A 20,575-nucleotide genomic window follows, 5' to 3' on the forward strand; every position below is an offset into this window, starting at 1 on the left:
ACTTGAGTCTAGTCTATGTGGTGGTGGAAGACCGGCCCGTGCCGACGCAACGCGGCGCGACTCGACTGCGACCCCGAGGGAAGGGATTTAGAAGTTGTATATATACGAGAGAAAGACTGCTCGAGCGCTTGCGAGAAAGTCGCTGACTTGACGCTGATGTCCCTCTAGCGGCGAGGAATGCGAAATCTATTGCTACTGTTGTGTTGCATTCGGTTCCGACAGCGGAAAGTAATAATTACTATTATTTATTAGTTAATATCGACGACGTACGATACCGCGACTATGATTCCGTTAACCCTTTGCACTCGGATATCCACTGGGGATAGAGTCACGTTGTACGTGACAGATATTACAGGTTATGTTAATTAATTAATTCGACCGTGTTCCCTTGGATAAACGTGTGCTTATGGAAATGGAAATTGCGAGAGAAAGCGGGCCAACCATTCCTTAACTATGAATAGTTGTTCTGTGAAAAGAATATCAAGTAAAGGATTTCCTATAAATGGCTTCGGTCTCTGTTTAATGATCAAAAAAAAAATAAATATAAATATAAATATAAATATAAATATAAATATATCTGAGACTAACTTCCGATAACCTCCTGGTTGTTAACATTTTGCACTCGGGAGATGACAGACAGTCCCAACTTAACCCTGATGTAGTTACTCCAAAAGTGACATGTGACTATCTACCTTGATGCAGTCAATCTCAAGGTAGATAATGTTTACAAGGTTTTATTTTATTTCGATGTAATTCCACTTATCAATCGTATAATTCTCTGACAGGTAAAGGAAACTTGATTATGAAAGGTTAAATTAATTGCAATTATGCAACTTCCAAGCTAATATACGGCTTTGCATTTACGTTGTACATAGTTAAGAAAGCATTCTACAGTTGTTGATACATACTACAAAAGAGAAAAAAGAAAAGGCCTTGAATGCCAAAGGGTTAATTCACACCTAGCAACGAAACATACATAGTTACACCAATCGCATAGAAAAACTTGTCTTAATTTTGTTTGTTAACCAATGTATCATACGTTCCACAGTCCGATTTACACACTGTATCTCACTGACGCTACACTAACAATGCACTCATCTCCAAGCAATCAGGATCGGTGCAAACATCCACTTGTTGTCGGCGATGAGTTTCTTGTGATCGTATCAGCATAAAGACAATCCTTTTGCAGGTTTCTTCTCCTCTCGTACAAGCTTCCGGGCACAATCTTGGGCACAAAGAAACTCCACTCCAAGAAGGAATAACTTCGATTGACATTTCCCATCCGATAACCTCCGCTAACGCCTTTGATCACTTATCTTTCTCTTCTCCCTGCAAAATTAAAAAAAATTATGTTAGATTACTTCTCTTCTCTCGAAAAGAAACCAACGATAACAGTCCAAATAGCAACAACCTCGTTTTAAGTGCCATATCCGCCAACGTGTAAGTTAACCTTTTGCATTTCTTCCCTCGTCTTCTTACGTTTACGCGTTACGCGTCTCATATTATTATTCGACATCGTTCTGTCTTTGTCTCTCCTACGATTCTTGTATCTCCTCTCTGTCACAGTATCATTAGAGAAACAAGGATCTATCTATCCTTGTCCCGGAGCTTCCTACTTTTTCCGCAACTGTCACTCAACTCGACTCAACTCAACTCAACTCGGAGTTTTGCGCTCTGACTCCTTCTTACTCCTGCTCTGGTCGCTTTCACTCGTACGAGATAGTGTTCAATGTGACTCGAATCGTGTGGGGTATTTTATCCTCAGTGTGTAGCCAATCCTCACTTGAGTATAACTACGTATATCATTGCATCTTTTGTTACGTCACATGTTTACATGCTTTATATATCCATGTTTGCATGCGTTCATTCGTACGTCGTGTGCTGTAGGTTACATCGGAGATCCTAGTACGAACACTCTTTGTGTATATCGTACTGAACATTGTAGTGTGTGCCTCTTGCAGTTCTCCTTGTTGGAAACAATGTCGACGACTTTCCAACATTCATCGGTATTCAGATTTGAAATTTCGTATTTTCATTAGAATCGTGACAAAATGGGAAGTTATGCGAGCAGAATTGCGTCGATGTCAAACAATGCGGTGCACTCCGTGTACCGTGGTCGTAAACGAAAGTGCATCGAAGAGGATGATTTTGATTCCGAATCGGATTACATCAACCGAACGCTTCAAACGCCGAAAAAGTATGTATGAATAGAAATTTCAATAAATAATCGTTCATAGGTATTGTACAAGTATGTCGTCGGGAGTGCTATTTAACGTTTGCATCATCGAAAAAAATAACTTCCTAATTATCACACTGATACTTAACGAATTAAAAATGGCTTAAGATATGTATATACATATATCGTTATTCTTATTTCGTTACACATTTTTCAGAAGAAAATTATTGACAACAGCACAATACATATACAAAACATTATTTCAAGAAGAAAAAGGTAGCGATATAACTGTGTTCATGTTAGGGAAAGCATGGAGATTACATAAAGTTTACATCAGTCAGGTAAAGTGTTTTGTTTTCTATATATATAATGTTTTTTCCTCTATTTATAAATAACATTTATTTTTATTGTTTTTTACAGAGCCCATATTTTGCGAGCATGTTTTCAGGCTCATGGAGGGAAGCTAACGAGACAGTTATCAGTGTTGAGATCGCGGATCCTAACATCACATTGGATTGTAAATAATATTTATATCAAAAACTCCGTATCTGTAATAAAGATAAATGTTTAGTTTAATTTTAAATATTTTCAGCTCTTTTGACCGTCTTTGGTTCCTTTTACCAGGATGAAGTCAGTTTGGAACCAAAAGATGTTACATCGATTTTAGCTACCTCTACGTTATTCCAGTTGCAAGGATTGATCGACCAATGCACAGACATCATGGTAGAAACAACAAATATAAAAACTGTTGTTCCTTACTATAATGCAGCTGTATCGTATGGTGTACCAGTGGTGAAAGCTGCAGCCAAGAGGTGGTTGGAAGTTAATCTCTTAGGATACGGATGGTTGCATAGAACATTTTTAAAAGAAATCACGCCTGATTTAATGGCTGAGTTAATTGCTAGTCCTGACTTAATTGCCATGCAAACAGAATTCTGCATATATATGCTGCTAAGAGTGTGGTGAGTAATAAGATACGTTAATGAAATTATAACGTTTCTCTCCTACGAAATAATAAATTATATCGCAGGTTGTTTGTTCATATGCACAATAAAGAAGAAAGTCTTGAAATTGAGGAATATTTTAGAAATCATAAGTGGGTGAAACCATTCCTTACAACGGAAGAAGGCAAAGAATTTGTAAAACCTTTCCAAGCATTGAGAATGAAGTATCTTTTATTACACGACCAAGATGTAAAAATTTTATACAGCGATAATTTAATACCGCACGAATGGTTGCACAACGCGTATAAGGAACAATGGTTACATTTATTAAGAATAGATGCAAATAAGGATCACGGGTAAGTTATGAAATTTATACGTTTTCTAAACGTATCTTTCAACTATGCTCAGGTCGACGAATATAGTAGAAATTCCTGAATGTCTTTCTCCTCCCTTTCCTTTTTATATCCAGCTTTGCAGACAGAGTATTTACTTTGAAAAGCCTACTCCAATATTTGTCAATCCGCTTTAGGTACCTATGACAATCTCTCTATTTATAATAACGTGATGAGAAAGTAATCGACAAGTGAAAAATATCGTACGAAAGATTATAAAACGCAATGCTTTTCCTTTAACGTCGTAGACCAAAACAAATGAGCGAAGAAGAATTTTCTCGCGAATGTTTCCGATGCGGAAGATGCATCGAGAAAGCCGGCGAACATGTTTGGAGATGGAGTGCCTTTCATTTTGGATTAGATTTGGTTGTGTGGTTAGATAGTACCACCTTGCGGATTAAGAGGAATCACAAACTAGACACGGATCACATTAAAGCAAATCATAATCAGCACAATATAATTTTAAAGTGAATACGGGTTTATTACGAAATTTCAAAAAATTAAAATAAAAATATAATAAAAATATTTTTTTTTTTTTTATAGAGTAAGTTTAATTTCATTGGATGAACAACGCCAAGAAAAACATATTCAGAGTTCTGGGATGCTTAGGTTGTCACTTCATAAAAACGAAGAAGTAAGTATTTCTGTTTTTTTTTTCGATTTCATGGCCGTATATAACATCGCTAAAGAAATATATTTTACGTTACAGAAACAAGTAATGTCTCTGGATAAAGAACTTACTTATCCATTGTATATATCGGTCAATATGCAAGTGGTAACGCCTTTCGTATCAACGGAAGAGGAAAAATCAGCCGATATAATCATATTCTCGGATACTTAGCACCCTAAATGTTCGCCACCTCCTCAACCGTCGAAGACATTCAACTCCGATAATTGTACGTTCATACATAATCCGACTATTTCATTTCACAACGCTTGATTTAAGAGTAAGTGCTATTTAATAATTAATGCTCCTTTGTTGGAAAGAATATTCGTATAATTGATTTTTTCTTTATGTAAATTTTACTATTCGATCATGTGACGTTTATATTGTGGAGATACCAATTTCTGATTAAAATTTTTGCAATCTCAACATCTAGTCGACTAAACATTCGCAGCATTAGTACGATGGAAATCTTGCATATTTGAGTAATTTTTAGTAGTGTAATCCAGAGACTTATTTTCTTTTAACATAAATACACTTAATATTCATAGGCTTATATAAGCACTACTAAAACAATTCCTGTAACTAGAAGATAATATGTAATGTGTTAAGTGTTCTAAAACAGAGGTTATTCTATATTGAATATAAAACGAGATCCGGAAGATCGAATTAAAAAGTGTTATGTACATGTAGTATACAACAGTATTAGAGGCGTTTGATTTTACTGTTTATGCATTTACATATTTACACCATGAAGTTGCTAATGATAACAAGTTAGATGAATCCATTAATTCTTCAAACTATCATCCGAAAGAACTGAATGTGTTTTTTTAAAGCGAATTCAAACAAGCTGATAGAATAATTCTGTCTTTCGGCTAGTCATCGAAGAATTGACCTTCGGACTGTGTGAATATCGATCGAGACGAAATGTTCTGTATAATAAGTGTACAACTAAACGACGCATAACAAACGTTCCTTCGATTCCGTAATCGATTTATTCGATATGGTGCTAGCTATCATCTGATAAGGATACAATTTTACATTTCACTTATTAATCTATATATAAGTATATAAGAAACTATTCAGCTTAGGAATTAAAATTTTTCTACACTTGACGAGCGTTATTAACTTCAAATTAATACCTCGATGGAAAAATACAACGAGTTTTGCATAGTACCAACAGCATTATGATTTACTCCTTACCTCTGTTACGGAATTTCATTTGGATATATGTATAATTTTGGGAGGATTACAGCACAAGCGAGCGACTAATCGTTCGAGGTACCGAACGACTACCACCCACGTACTATACTTCGTTGATTTGATTCTCATCTTCGAACAGCGTAATTTTATACACACGAAGAAAATTTAAATTTCAGTCAGCGAAACTAAGATCATTCTGTGAATTTGCTATGATCAATTATGGATGAAGGTTGCATTAGTCATTCGAACATCACGGAATGCGTATAAACGACGTTTATAATACTATCGAGGGTCTCTGAAATTTCAAGGTATGTTTGAATGATCTTCCTCTTTTTTTTTTTTTTTTTTTTTCTTTTTTTTGTAACCATTCAACTCTTTATTGGCAGAATATTCTCTGTACATAATGATCGATGCGTACAATGCAATATTGATATCATATGGCAATAAAAGTTACAGTAAAATTAAGTTAATTTCGCGCAACAATTCTCTTAGTACCTGTCAGAGAATGTCTCGTATATTTGCTAATGGAACATAACGTATATATGTGTATCGTAACAAAACAACATTGAACCGATGATGCAGTACGAATGCAATATACATCTCCTCGTTTCCGTTTTTCTCTCACTCTCGCTCGATATGCTTGATCAGGGGGCAGTGTCGCCAGTAGTTTCTTTTTACTAAAGTATGCCAGGTGATTATGAATGGACGATATGTGTGAAGCGAGTTTCGCAACAAGTTTATGGAACCCTGTACTTTGAAACAAGCACCCGGAGAAACAGTTACGTTAGATTCCTCGAAATGTGAATCCTCCTAAGATCCACCAAATACGTTAGAAGGAAATAGAACTTTGAGAAGTGATATTCTTGTTTATTTGTATTTGTTTGACGTCACAGTTTCTATGGTCATCGGGAATCGCGGTACATCTAATTCCACAGAGCAGCGACAAAGGGTTTCGTTGACAGTTGTCTTCTATGAATTTTGTAGTCGTTCAAGGCTACTTCCCCAACACACAATTCGCGATAGTTCTACTTGTAAAATATTTACTCATTTTTCTCTCGACTCCTTCGAAAAAATAACAAACGAGACACGAAGTGGCGGAACCTTGCGTCAATGGCCTTGAACAACTAAAGCCTTCGCTCTTGCTAAAAACAGAGCGATTCGCGATAAAGTTCTAATCTCTAAAATCGGCTTAAACGTTACGTACAGATGAGCAACTACTCGGTAGTTACAATTTTGTGACGTGTTTACGTCGAGTTTCAAGCAAAAATAAGGATAATTATTTACCCTAGTAATGAGCAAAAAAAAGAATATTTATTCTAAATTATTTTTAACAGACGGCTAGGCATCTTTAGGTCATATTATACAGCTTTTTATCATCTAAAACAGCTAGACGATTACCTAAACTAATTGAGCGGAACGTAATGAGATACACTTTCGTCTATACTTTTGTTGTTGTTTTTGTTTTTGTTTAAAATTTTTTCTCTTCTTTTTTCTCGTAACCGTTGCTCCAGGTTTTATGCTTTGAATAGAATATGCATTCTTGTCCCTATAACGGGTGGGAAAAAAGGAGGAAAATTCAATGAGAATACAGGATCGCGTTCCTCCGCGAACGCCACTCTTTCGAAGCAAGCTGCGCGACGCGTGCAACTTTTCAACTGTACGTGTATCAAAAGAATGCGAGTCAATGCTTTCAAGGATTTCAAACTCCGTGCTTGTTCGTATGCTCATCCGCAGTCCGATGTAAACCGAAATTTAATTGAAAGCCGTAATCGAAAACATCGAGACCTTTTGTTTCATCATCCCTTACTTCAAGGTCACTTGTTCGGTCCCGTAAGATGCCAAAAAAGTGTTTGCCATCGGTACGCGAGTCCGTCGTTACTTTTACCATTAGGTAACGATAATAAACATCATCGTCGCTCAAGAATCATAACCAACAGTAATAATAATAATAATAATAATAATAATAATAATGGCAAAGATAGGAATAATCGAAACAATAATAATTACGTTAGTGACATTAGAGGTATCTAGCAATGATAGCCGTAGTACCGACTGTAGTAGCGATAGTAGTAGTAGTAGTAGCAACCGTAATAATAGTGTAACGATGATGATGACACGACACGGTGACAACAGCGGTAGCGTCGATTAATTTGGGTACTGCGGTGAGACATGGGTTCGTTTTGTTTGTTCAATAAGCCTTCTACTTTACCCTCTACATTTTTCACCATCGACGTTTCTACGATCTTCGTTACGGTTTTGTTACGACTCTGTGCGTACTTGGGGCCACCGAGATGTTTTTCTCTTAACCCTTTGCGCTAGGTCTCACCCCTAACGGGAAGCTTGATACAGTCGATGAAACAAAATGGTAGGGCGCAGTTTCATTCGAAGAATTCTTTCAAAGTATGTACATAAAAGTTTAGCGTTATACATTCCTGATCGTAATAACATTAGTGTTCCTCGTCGAATGTTCAAACACGATCGGATCGAATTGTGGCAATCGAAGCTGGTCGAGAACAAAGAACAATTACAGCGCAAAGGGTTAAATAACTTCCAAGTTTCTCTTCTCGGAGGAGTAGAGTACGTTTATTTTGACATGTTTCTCATATTTTTTCGGTTTTCTGTTTTTAGTTCGGCTACGGTTGAAGAAGTAGCAACATTTCACGTCTTCGATCCAACTATTTGTAAAGTTTATAGCGTTTCTTTCACGCGCGTAGACGTACTATACAGGTGTACACGCATCCACGCAGCCGCGCGCACATTCACGTACACACACACGCGCGCGCGCACGCGCACGTATCAGTTCTTTTCTTTCGCGAGCTTACGCTACAGTCTATCATATACGTACAGCATTTTATTGCAAAAATCAGCGGAACACGGGTCGCGATTGTAACGTCGAAATCGTCGTTGTCTTATCCTCTTATTTCGTTCTTGTCGACGGAATACAAAATATACATGTACGCATAGACGATAGTCCCGCGTACATTTCCGATCGGATATATTTGTCGCGATAACGCGCGTTCACGAAAGCGACCCGATGTTATTTCTCTAAAAATAAGCTGTAATATCCTTCTTGCGTGCAATTCCATGTCTGCTTTCTTCCAATAAAATATAATATACATTTGTTTCTCTGTTCAGCAGCAGCGCACAAACATGCGAACGTATTCGCAATGTCGCTACTTCATGTATGTATATATCATATATATATATTTATTTATTCATTATATATATCGTCGAGGTTTTAATTCTCGTAGATATTTCAATTATTTACTTTCTACGCTTATGCGAGAGACGCGGAGTGGTTTCACGCGGAGGCCGTGTTTGTGTGTGTATGTGTCCACTTTGTTTTCTCCAACTCTTAATTGCAATCTTCGTCGAAGAAATGTACTACTCAAGTACGCTCTTGCGTATTTCTGGCAGTTTGTATCACCGTTACGACTACTGTTCTGTTATTCGACTACAAGTATTTCTTTTTTTTTTTCTTTTTCTGCGAATCGTTGGAATCCCGAATCCGTTACCTTGGCGTGTTGTGCTCTTTCACTCTCTCGATCGAGTGTCTACTATCGAGAATAGGAGCGACATCGGTGGCTCTCACTGGTTAACCAACTCGTTAACGATCGCTCCGAGTCACGCTGTATTTTCTTTCATTCTTTCTTTTTTCTTTTTTTCTTTTTTTTTCTTACTTTTCATCGGCAAAAGAACGAGAAACGAAAGAATGTTCAAGTTTTTAACACGTAATACACATAAGCACGGTACAGCTTGGATCTTCTTTTCGTGATCGATTCAGCGCGTGACCCCAGTTTATCGTTTCAGACGATCCCCCCCTGTACAGATCGAATCGATCGCGATCCAAGACCTTTCGCAAACGTCGTTTAAACAGCAAACGAAAACGAGTTGGGTCCAGTTCCAACACTCTCTATCGAATCGTTGATTCGGTTTAGGCGTCGAGTGTTGCGTCCGTTGATGGCCGAGGATACTTTAGGCTATGGAAAAGTACGGGGAGGTTAAGACGGGTATTGCGAACGGGTACGAAAGAAAGAAGCTCGGCACTGCGAGGATGACCGCGAACAGAGACGTCAACGGCAGTAAGAAGGACGGCGTATGGCTTTCAGCCGAGTTGCAGAGATCACCGGTGCATGAGCAATAAAACGCCTGAACGTCGTGAGTTCCTGACCTCCTCACGCATTCGGCATTGTCCCTCTCGTCTGTGATGTATCCGCAACCTCTGACAACTCTGATCTTCCCGTACACTGGAAAATCGATCAAACGGTTACACACGGTTACGGTCAGAGATCAAACCTTTGCTACAGATATCGATAAATGAGAATAAAACTGTAATATTTTGGAATCGGGGGTGCAGATGGCGTCGTTCAGCAGACATCGCCTGCGCAAACTTTCAGAGGACAGGCGGAGAAGAATGCGAAGGCGATTATGTAAGCGTTGTTCGAGGAAATGATACGCGGTCTCGTGAATTTTTGTTAACGTTGTCGCGAGTGTGAAGGGACACGCTTCCACACGTGCGTACTTTTTCTAAATGGATGTCGGGGTTGAAAGTTTTAGGGTACGAGGCCGCCGCAATGCAGGCAACCGTTTATACTTGCTCGCTAACTTGCTCGTTAATACGAACGATATGTATACTGGTTCACTTTCACTTTTTTCTACGTACCTTTTTGGCTGATTTTTCGACAGATGGTAGGTTCCAGATGATTTAGGTGCTCCAGCCGTGGCTGAAGACTGCAATTCACGGTTCCAAGACTGTACGGGTCGAATGGATCGCCGCACCTTGGATCGTATTCGCTGTTGCATTGGTAGCATGTTATTGCTTCACCTGGAAAACAAGCGCAAGTTATTTACCGACGATTACAAAAGAAATTGACGCCGAGTTTCGATGATCTAACACCGCTTTACATCGCGTATCGATCCTACCTCCTTAAACAAGCGTATCAATTTTCTTGTTTGCGGGAAGCTTGGACGGAAAGTCCGAAAGGGAGAACATTGCCGTAATTGTATTTACAGCATGGTACAATGTTGAAACATCAGACTATTTAGACTGACTATACAGACATTAGGATATGGGCAAGTTAAAAGTTGGACGAATCGTCTCGCCACGTTTCGACTTTATCGCGTATTACAGTTTACTCGCGAACGGACCACCAATGTGTACTATTGCTAGCCTTGTCATAAATAATATTTCTAAGAATTTAACATTTAACGAGCGTGCGACGGTGCTTTGATTTTTTAAGGAACCTGCCAAGTCTGAGGGTTCGTTTCACGCTCGGTCTATCCAAATGTCAGCGATTGGCTACGACCCTGCCGCGTTGTGACGTCACAACGCAACCCCATTCACCCTCCCAACAGAGTTACAGCACCAGCTGATATCGAGCAGGAAGACCCCGAGCAATACGCGCGATGACCTACTGATACACTCGCGGGAAAATGGGACTACTTATGCATGATTGAAACGTACATTCCCGGTCGGATATATTGCGAAATACGTTTACACATATTTTCTTCATTTGTTTGCGCATTAAATTGTAATTTGAACTTTTCGAAGGGAAAGCAATCTTTCAGCTGTTCCCGCGGAAGGAATATTCGTTACTTGAGAGACTTGACAAGTAAATAACATCGAGCTCGCGATTCTTTAAACACCGACCGTCGCGCATGGAAATATGGAACGGAATGCTCGGCACCCTGACCTTGAGCAAACTCTGCAGCAGGCCGTCCCGCCGTTCCGCCGTTCCGCCGTCCGGCCGTCTGGCCCGACGTTTCCGGTATTGTTAATCACTCGCGCATCAAACTTTTATCGCGTCCAAACACCTAGGCAACCTATAGCTACGACAATTCGATCGATTCCTATCAATTACTCGCGCTTTCAATTTCCTCTATTTATAATCGAATAAACCTCGCAAACAAACCGCACGCACCATATTCTCATTCGTAGGCGGAAGTTTTGCTTATCTCCGAAAGAAACGATCCCTTGGCAGGTCGATTAAAGAGGACAAGCTGAAGAGCCGCGGTGAAAGCCGCCGATTCAAGTTGGAAGGCTTTGTACTGCTTCAACGATAGAGGTGTGAAAACATTGATCAGGAGTGTAGGTGGACGGACTCTCTTCAATGACATTTGAAACCACGCGAGACGTTCGATCAGCGGTAAATAGGCCAGAGGCCGGCTGGGGTGGCAGACGGTAGGGGCGAATCGCGTGAGGAACCAACAAGCTCTGCGTGACATTGCGGATCCTTATGTAATCGACAACAACTGAAAACGAAGGATTCGGCCGGGCTCGGTCTTCTCGTTGACACAAATACGCCCGCGATCGCGGCCAAATCTCCTTCGAACATCCTTTTATCGCGATATATAAGAATCGCAACTCGTATCAAAATGTCTACGGTATTACGTCTTTTGATGCAATTTGCACGCGCGCGCTCGCAAAGATAAAGAAACACGATCGCTTCGCGACTGATTCGAGGGCGTAGAGTTTGAGTAAACGGTGCCAAGATGCAGGGGTTGCAAAGACGCGATACAGCGACGCAGATTTTATTAAAATTTCGTCGATAAGCCAAGGTTAACACGAGAAACATCCCCTTGGTCACGGTACCACGCGGTGCAGGGAGAATAGAATTCGGTGAAGGAGAGTATGAGAGAATGCAGCGGGAGAGAGGGGAGAAAGTGGGTCGCTCGATAACCCTCGCGGAGGCCAGGTTCTATGAACCAAAAATTCGAAATTTCAACAATCTATGATAATAATCGTTTTTATACAAATTATCCATCGCTTAGCCGAGACTCCTATCCATACTTTTCTTTACCAATTAACGCAAACGAATATTACATCCCCCGTTAACTTGATCTGCACCGTGAAATTGTTCCTTTAAGGTCACGCTATAACGATGCACGCATCGCTTACGTCACGCTCATAGTTTGACACTTTCAATCAACATTAACTTCATTTCGACGATTATTATTTGGACGTCTGAACAATAGCTTTGTACAACAAAGAAAAACATATGTATTTTTCACTTGGATACCCATTGTATAAGAAATTAGTGTCTGTATCCTGGGCCGGAAATACAGTTAATATTATATTGTAATATTAGTATTCGTTGAAATTCGGATTGCAATCTTTATCGAACAAATAACAAAATCGAAAGCAGTTACTCTTTCATTCGTACAAGCGCTATCGATCGCATTCTTGCAAAATATAGTACATAATAGTGCTTGTTACGAAACGTCGATACTTTTGTATCGTTTCGTACCGTCGCAGTGCTTCCAAGTTTCCTGAAAGTTGCTCTTTTTATTAATAGGATCAACTTCTATGGCTATACTTCTCCGTGAAATACAAGCAGTTTACCGGGCAACATCCAAGCATCGATATTTAATTTTCTATCACATTTACATTCTAATAGAAACAATTCTAGTGCACGTCGGAACAGAGTTATCTCGAAAACTAAGACAACGCCCCGAGTCGTCGAGGGTGTCATCTTCGACGCTCTTTACTCGACACTTGTTGTAAATCAAAGTACCAAATGTACTAAAAGTAATTCGACCGATAGAACCGCAGCCTCTAACTTCGGTTGACCTGTTTTCTTTCCGTGCGATTTACTTTTATAATGAGATTCGATTTAAAAATTGGGTACAACTCGGTTGTAGCCAACCACCGAGGAAGTACTACAAGTGCTACCATCGTACGAGTTCCCTGACGAACATCTGGAACACCACTGCTAATCCTCTACGGCACCGTCTTGCACTAATTGTCCCCGTTTCCGATCATTTTTACATACCCGAAGATCAGAAACGCGTAAACTAATTATATCTAAACGGGATAAAAGATAAAACATCCTCTATCCGTTGCTTTTCCATTGGAAAATTTTAACTCGAAAATATTGTATATCTTTTGCCATCTAAGTAAGACTAGAAGATGTGCCACAACATTTCTAGAGCAAATCGTGATCTTTATGTAACCCGAAATCAATATTCCGTCTCCGTTTCCGAAATCATTTACCGCGACTTCCGCCTAGCAAGAGACAAGTGGCCCATCGATTCTGAACGATTTCGCGCTCAAAGGATTCGCCATGAACGCGAGTATCGGTCCGAGTACCACTGAATCGCGATAGTTGGCCCTTTTTTCGTTATTTCATTCATCCCCCCTTTTAACTCTGGCGTCCGTGTTACAAAAAATCGGAAAAAATGACAAAAATGTTACAGAAATCAATGGGACACATCGAATCATTTCCACTCCTCTGTAGATGGTTGCTTTTCTAGTTGGTACCGCATTGCGCTGCAACGTGCGCCGCTCTTTCGAAAAGTCAACGAAATCAACGACAAAGTTCGTTCGATTCGCTGGTTCGATCGTACATCAAATTAGCTGATAAAATCATCGACGAGCTTTCCGGTTCAAGACCAAAAGAAATCAACTTTTAAATAGACTACCTCGATTTAGTGCGATTTCTGCAGCGATACTGTTACGTAACGAAATAACTGTATGTATATCTTGTTCGATTCATACCAGTTTTCCGAAGAAACTGGTCTCATTTTTCTTATAATTTAAGATACGAGCTAGAAAGAGACGCATATTTTGGAAGTTGCCAACGTCCTAAACTGCTTTCGACTTTATCGCAAAATATTAGAGTATTCGTTGAATGACTACTACGAACGACGGAAAGTTCCAACGAGAACTAATAGAGTATTAGATGAATGCTTTATACTATATTATGCTATATATGTATATTGGTAATAGTAATTACAAGTTCGTAGATGTAGGAAATTCCGCGTGTGCGAGTCGAATGAATTTAGCTGATAGCGGTTTGTTTGAGTGGAACGTGATTGAAACGATAGGTGCAAGTCCCACTCACCGTGATGGATAGACGACACCAGGACCACGAGGACGAGGGTGACGATCGGAGTGAGACGGTTTGCAATCATGATCACAATCACCGGATCATGTGTTTCAACCAATCGCGTTGCAGTCAGTCACTTCGGACGTGTTGCCTCCACCCTCGCTGCATGGAAAGTTGGCACGCAATCGGCGGGTCCGATCGGTTGATTAGTTTTCGTGTCGCGGGACCGTAATGAGAATCGAACAGTGAAAGAAGATGGATCGGCGGGAATTTATTCGATGGCAGTGCTCGATCGACGACCAAGGTGCTCTTCCCTGTTTCTCACGTCCGAAATGACTGAACGAACGCAACGGAACCTTCTTCTTTCTCGCGTGGTGCACCGTGCGTGATCGCGGACGCGTCGCGTCTGACGAGAATCCGATGAGTTTCCGTCGGCTATGCGGCAGATCTGCCCCCCTCTGGTTTTTCCATGCGCTTTACGAGCACCCGCCGTTCACCGCCGTACCCCGCCCCAGCCCTCGAGCCAACTTTCGTCAGTCAGGTATATATTTACCCTGATTTTCGCTATCGCCGTTCCTTTCTTTTTTCGAATATTACGATGATCGTCTAATTCAGAAAAAGAAAACAAAAAAACATTTCGTTACCGTTCACTGAAAACACTTCGAAACTTAACGTTTCAACAATTTCGGGTTGAAAATTCAAATCTGTCGCTTCGCTTTGACTACGAGAATTTCCATTAGTATGCGTTTCAACATGTTACCTTTTATTTAGACGTATCTTTAGAGAGAATGTTGTCATTTGAATTGCTGCTTTCTTCGTAACTGCTATCATGTTATTACCTTATTTTGGTTCGTTTAGAGTGAAGATAAAGTCGAAAATTATATAACCGCTTCAACGATTGCCGATACCAGTGATTGTAATTTTCTGCGCAGCATCGAATAGAAACATTCCAGACGTAGTATTAGAATTTAAAACATCCTCCAATATCTGATGTCACTGTAAACATTCTGATTGCAAATTGTCGCACGAGTAGTACCGATAGCTCATAGTCGGACACTTTGCAGTAGCGAACGGTGATGTAGTCAGACCTAGAAAATACATATGTATACATGTATGCATAGCGATGAATTTTACTAATGAATACAAACTACGGAATTCAAGGAATATTAACTATAGACGTTTATCGGTTCGATAATAATTTTACTACTCGTTCACCTAGCGAATTAAAGGGATACGATCTATTGTTAGAAACAATAGTTGCTTGTTGCTCACGTACCGCATGTAAACGTAACGTAGATACTTGCATCGCCATCTGCTACTGGTTCCATATACTATATTCAAATTTCATCGATCGCACCTTTGAACATTTATAGCAAAGTATACACGAAAATTAAAGAAACAATAACCGTTAATACGATTCAAGATGTACGTGTTTACTCTTGCCGATTTCTACAACAGACGAAATACTAGATCGATTCTCGCGATAGTATATATTCCCGTTCTGTAATAAAAATTTATTTAATTAAGCGTACAGAGCTTTTTTCTTGACAGCGATTTTATTGTAAATACACTATATATAAAATAAAATAATGATAAAAATGTACAGCGCGATTACAGATTTACTTGCCGACTATTAATCCCTAAGTTTCTATACACAAAGTCAATCTAGTTATTATGAGATGACGATTGAAAGATCTTTTTTTATTTTAAAACCTCAATTTTCGTTAAAGAAAAGGAATGTATGGACGATGCTAACGAATATACAAACAGGTAACACGTCTATATCGTTCGTCGTAACTATTCGCTAACGAGATATACGATATCTAATACGATATTTTCTCTTTTCGAAATTCCAAAATCAATTCGTCTAAAAATTTATGCAGGGTTATGACACAGTACTTAAACAGGCACGTTCAGTATAAGTACTAATCTTATCCAGTCTCCTATAATAAATGATACTTAAAATTTATTAAAAAGTATATCTCATTCAGAACAATCTATATTTATTTACGAATGTATTATATATGTATATATATGTGTGTGTATATATATATATATATATATTTTTTTTTTTTTGTTCGTATTTCACGAAATAGAACTACAAAATGTTTAAGGCCAATTATTTGATCAGGAACTAGTATGCCAGATTATAAAACAACGCAGCTCCGGTGTGTAACCGAGAACTGTTGTATATAGGATGATTCTTATAAAAAAAAACCAACTCGATTATTTCCCAAGGTTGAGAAAATATTAAAAAAAATGTTGGCCAGAGACATATGCGGTTCATAGGTGATCGTCGTGTAGTAGAAACGATATTTTTTTTAGAAAGAACAGTCAATGACAACCCTCTCCTTTCAACTAAACATTTTTTTTTGTATCAACAATCTTTGTTAATATATTCTCAAGATATTAAAATAATCGTACAGATTATTCTATAAGATCACCTTATATATTACGTATATGAACAAAAGTTGCCTTCTGTTCGAGGCATATTTTATGGTACAAGAACTGTTTGGCATATTAGAGCTACTAGTAACTCGTATGATTCAATTCTCGTGCTCGTCAAGGTGATCTGTCTTAATATGATGTGTAAACGTGTACTGAGTTGTGAATCGTTTTTTACAATATGGGCATTGATACGGCATCAGAGGATGTGCAGATCTCAAATGTGCGACTGCTAATTCCCGTAAAACGAATGGAGACTGGCATACCCCGCACCGATATCTAAAAAATAAAAAGAAATAAAAGTATTAGAGGCGAAAAAGTCACAATTGTGAACAAACTTTCAACTCCTACCCGCCAGTTGTCCTAATAAGGGTTCGTTTAACGGGGGCTGGTGTACTTTCTTCGTTTATCTCCACTTTCGGTTCGATAGGTAACGTGTATTCCATCGATGTTTCAGGACTTAATTTTGGCATAGCTTCTTCTTCCACCTCCGCTTGTACTTCATGTTTTCGTACCTATGCGAACAAAGTAAAAGATTTTAAATGTAACGAGTAACTGATTGCTCGAAAAGAAAATCCCATGAAACTTACCGTTGTATGCGATCCTTCCATATGCACTCTCATATGAGAATTCTTCGATTGAAAACTATTGAAAGATGCATCGCATTTAGAACATTTGTACCTTTTACCTGTACTCAATGATCCAGATTTTTGCAACGACTTCGAGGCAACTCCTTTTTTACCGAACAAACCTCCCGGTGTACATTGATGCGTCAACAGTGACACTTCTTTGAAAAATATTTTGTTACACTTTGAACAGTGATATGTTTTATCAACGATGTGCGTTTTCTGGTGTATTTTATATGTATTCTTGTCGACAAATGATTTATTGCATACATTACATACATACATTGGTACAGACTCGTTACGCTTGTGAGACATCTGTTATTAAATAAAACATATTAAAAAACACGTAAAGATGAATAAAAATAAAGCGTGTGCAATTGATGCATACCTCGTGTCTAAATAATTGCCATTTTTCCTTGAAAGATTTCTTACATATGTGACAAGTAAAATTCTTACAAGTATTGTTGTCTGAATGTGTTTGCAAATGAGTTAACATCGTGGTATGATCGCTAAACCATTGTAAACATATTCCACATCTTGCTACATTTTTAAACGTATTGGTATTTCTTTTTGGAGGTGGTTCTTCTTGATTGGGAATATCCGTTCTTTCCACTGCCTACAAATTACAATGTTAAAATAAATGTATTATAAATTTGTCGAGTCTTCGAGTAGCATGCAGCTAAAGAGGTATAACCGAACCTCCCAGTATGTTCTGGTTCTTGCACGAGTTCTCGCGTCTCGAGCTTCTCTGGCTTCTCTCTCAGCATTGAATGCTTCCTCTTGTTCAACGCTACCCGTTACAGGGGACATCGTAGGCTGTTGGCTGTGTTCGCTCATTCTATGTGCTGCTAAACGTATAAGAAGTCCAAAAGATCGTCCGCATATATCACATTTGTGTCTCTTAGGTTCGTGGGTACGCATATGATTCGACAATGCGCTTTGTTGAGTACAGACCTTTCCACAAGTAGGACATGTAAGCGATTTGGTAGCTTCTACAAAATGTTCTCTCTTTACTTCCTTCGGAGGTTCCTCAATTTTTGAAAGCGCAACCGATTGTTGATCCGTCGCTGGGGTTGCTTTCATCGATGTGTTGTTACTGTCTTCGTGTAATTGAGTATGATTTTCGTAATCTTCTACGTTCGGGAAAAATCTATTGCATAACGAGCACCATGTATTGGTACCGATTTCGATCGCTTCGGCCAAATGATCGCGTAACCTGTGCTGCTTCAACATTTCCCAGCTAACAAATTGTCTATCGCATTGATCGCAATCTTTATCGCTTCTATAAAAATCTACAGACACTTTCAAGTGACTAGTGGCTTCGTGTTTAGCTAACTCTTCTACTAATTCAAAACACATTGAACATTTTCTACACGTGTACTTTCTTGGACAATGTAACTGCATATGTTTCACTAAGCCCTCCTTTGTTTTGTAGTAACTATTGCAAGGAGCACACCACCACTTAGAAGACAGCTTCTCCTTTGAATTCAAGTCCTTTCTATCGTTCATTGTTACTCTACCCATCAATACCTGCTCCAATATACTCGTCCGTTTTTCTTCTTTCTCTATCTCTACTTCATCTTGAGAATCTGTACTCTCACCTTTTAACGAATTTGTATTATCATCTACTATCGCGTCTGTCTTATATAACTCGCTTTCTATGCTGTTTATATTCGGCGATTCGTACATATTAACATCAGTTTCCAATATCGGTTCTGTATTCATTTCTTTGATCTCTACTTCGCAAGGTAATTCGGGTAATGATTCGATACAAGTGTTTGGGTGTTCTCGACTAATATCTGTCGGCGTCGATGGACATTCGACTGGCAGTGTGGCTGGCAAAGGGACTAAAGGTGGCGGTGCTCTCGACTTTTCCCTCCATAGCTGGGCCTGAAAATTGTACACAAACAAAACTGAAACTAAAGTTGATTTAATATGATCGAGTAGTTACGAAAGAATATATACCTGACAAGGATCGGGCGAGTTTTTCATTGCATCTAGATAAATCTGAACAGACTCGATGTTCTTATATGTTAATAACTTTAAGTGCATACTCTTATAAACGCTCAGACAATATTCTCTAAACTCGTAAACATCGTCCAGCCTTGCAGCACAGAACTGACATATTTGCTTTGGCAGTGGATCGGTTTTGTACACTAAGACAGGCAGACAAGCGCGTAACTTTTGCGCGACTTTACGTTGCACTCCCTCGTTACCGAAAATTGACAGCATCTCGTTCTTCTCCTCCGAGCATAGTCTGCAAGCATTCTCCCACTTGTTGTTGGGTATAGCCATTGTAAACAAGTTGTTGGTAACAAAACTGCTCGAAACTGCTGCTCCTTACGACTTTTTCAGATGGTTAGGAGAGAACGTTTATACAATGATGGGCGATACAAATTTATTTTCCGCAGTCACGTTCGCGCCAGAGACTCTGATCGCGATACACGATCAGCCTCGAATTAGGTTAGCTAGCAGCTTCGGACAAACATTGGTCTCACTTTCAAAATCGCGATTAAAGGACGCGTGCATCTTCCTCGTAGCCACGTTACACGTGCCTTTGACCGAATTTCAGCGGGAAATTTTCGATCTGCGTACTCCGAATGTTTCTTTTTATCATTCTAATACTTTCACCTTACGATGTTTCGATCGTTCGGAACTAGCCTTTCAAGTGTAACGATTCGAGAGAACCGGTTCCCGCACGTAACCGCTTATGTGCATGGATATTGCTTAATACTGTTGTCTATCACATATGCACCTTCGATCTGTCTCCAGTCGTCGAGCTCGCATTTTTTTCTTTTCTCTCGACACCTTATGCGGTCGCTGTGTATTTTGATAACTATTCCAGTGCTCGAAAAGCCATCCCCTTCGAAGCCTTACGCATTATCGCCGCGCGTATGATTCAGTACGTTAGTCCTTGAGTAATTTCTTTTTATCTGTCTATATTGTGACAAACACGACGCATCGCTAATATTTCGACGAACGTGATGGAATGCAATTAAAGAAAAGAAAAAAAAAAAGAAAGAATAATAAACTGTGGATTTTACGAAGATGCTCGATATTAATGGCGTGGCCAGGATCATTGATCGTCGAACAAGAATCACATCAGGTAATGAGAGACGCGGTCGATTTGAATCCACGAGTCCATCGCGCGGGCTTCAGCATAACGCGTTTGCTTTATTTTAAATATTTAAATTTTCAAAATATTTTTAATCTTCTTTCGAGTTTTTTCGTCCAAGTTCCAAATCTATGTACAAATGATAACAGAGGTAAGCAATCGATATTAGTTAAAAAAAACAG

General features: G+C 39.2%; 3 protein-coding genes and 1 long non-coding RNA gene across 7 annotated transcripts; 2 read left to right on the forward strand and 2 right to left on the reverse strand.

The window, feature by feature from the left end:
- Positions 1-573: 573 nt before the first annotated feature.
- LOC128888821 (uncharacterized) lies at positions 574-915 on the forward strand. The gene is made up of 2 exons (XR_008460342.1): positions 574-713; positions 786-915. It is a non-coding gene; the product is annotated as an uncharacterized LOC128888821 (long non-coding RNA).
- Positions 916-1,642: 727 nt separating this feature from the next.
- Positions 1,643-5,352, forward strand: LOC128888815 (protein germ cell-less). 4 transcript variants are annotated; one of them, XM_054145955.1, is made up of 9 exons: positions 1,643-1,764; positions 1,962-2,197; positions 2,394-2,517; positions 2,597-2,693; positions 2,769-3,138; positions 3,207-3,476; positions 3,761-3,979; positions 4,056-4,146; positions 4,222-5,352. In XM_054145955.1, exons 2-9 carry the CDS (start codon positions 2,052-2,054, stop codon positions 4,351-4,353), a joined length of 1,449 nt encoding a protein of 482 aa, XP_054001930.1. In that variant the 5' UTR covers positions 1,643-1,764; positions 1,962-2,051; the 3' UTR covers positions 4,354-5,352. The 4 variants fall into 4 exon arrangements, with proteins under 4 accessions (XP_054001930.1, XP_054001929.1, XP_054001931.1 ...); XM_054145954.1 differs by having other exon boundaries at positions 1,644-1,764; positions 1,888-2,197; XM_054145956.1 differs by having other exon boundaries at positions 1,648-1,764; positions 2,040-2,197.
- Positions 5,353-9,023: 3,671 nt separating this feature from the next.
- LOC128888819 (uncharacterized) lies at positions 9,024-14,629 on the reverse strand. Its single transcript, XM_054145963.1, has 3 exons — positions 14,223-14,629; positions 10,043-10,204; positions 9,024-9,626 (listed from the first exon to the last, which is right to left on the reverse strand). The coding sequence occupies exons 1-3, from the start codon at positions 14,290-14,292 to the stop codon at positions 9,355-9,357; spliced, it is 504 nt and encodes a 167-aa protein (XP_054001938.1). The 5' UTR covers positions 14,293-14,629; the 3' UTR covers positions 9,024-9,354.
- Positions 14,630-15,744: 1,115 nt separating this feature from the next.
- On the reverse strand, positions 15,745-20,324 carry LOC128888814 (zinc finger protein 567-like). Its single transcript, XM_054145952.1, has 6 exons — positions 19,244-20,324; positions 17,978-19,168; positions 17,667-17,894; positions 17,243-17,593; positions 17,004-17,167; positions 15,745-16,931 (listed from the first exon to the last, which is right to left on the reverse strand). The coding sequence occupies exons 1-6, from the start codon at positions 19,571-19,573 to the stop codon at positions 16,754-16,756; spliced, it is 2,442 nt and encodes an 813-aa protein (XP_054001927.1). The 5' UTR covers positions 19,574-20,324; the 3' UTR covers positions 15,745-16,753.
- Positions 20,325-20,575: the final 251 nt, after the last annotated feature.

The sequence above is a fragment of the Hylaeus anthracinus genome, unplaced genomic scaffold (genome assembly GCF_026225885.1).
Source record: "Hylaeus anthracinus isolate JK02 unplaced genomic scaffold, UHH_iyHylAnth1.0_haploid 11994, whole genome shotgun sequence".
NCBI lineage: Eukaryota > Metazoa > Arthropoda > Insecta > Hymenoptera > Colletidae > Hylaeus > Hylaeus anthracinus.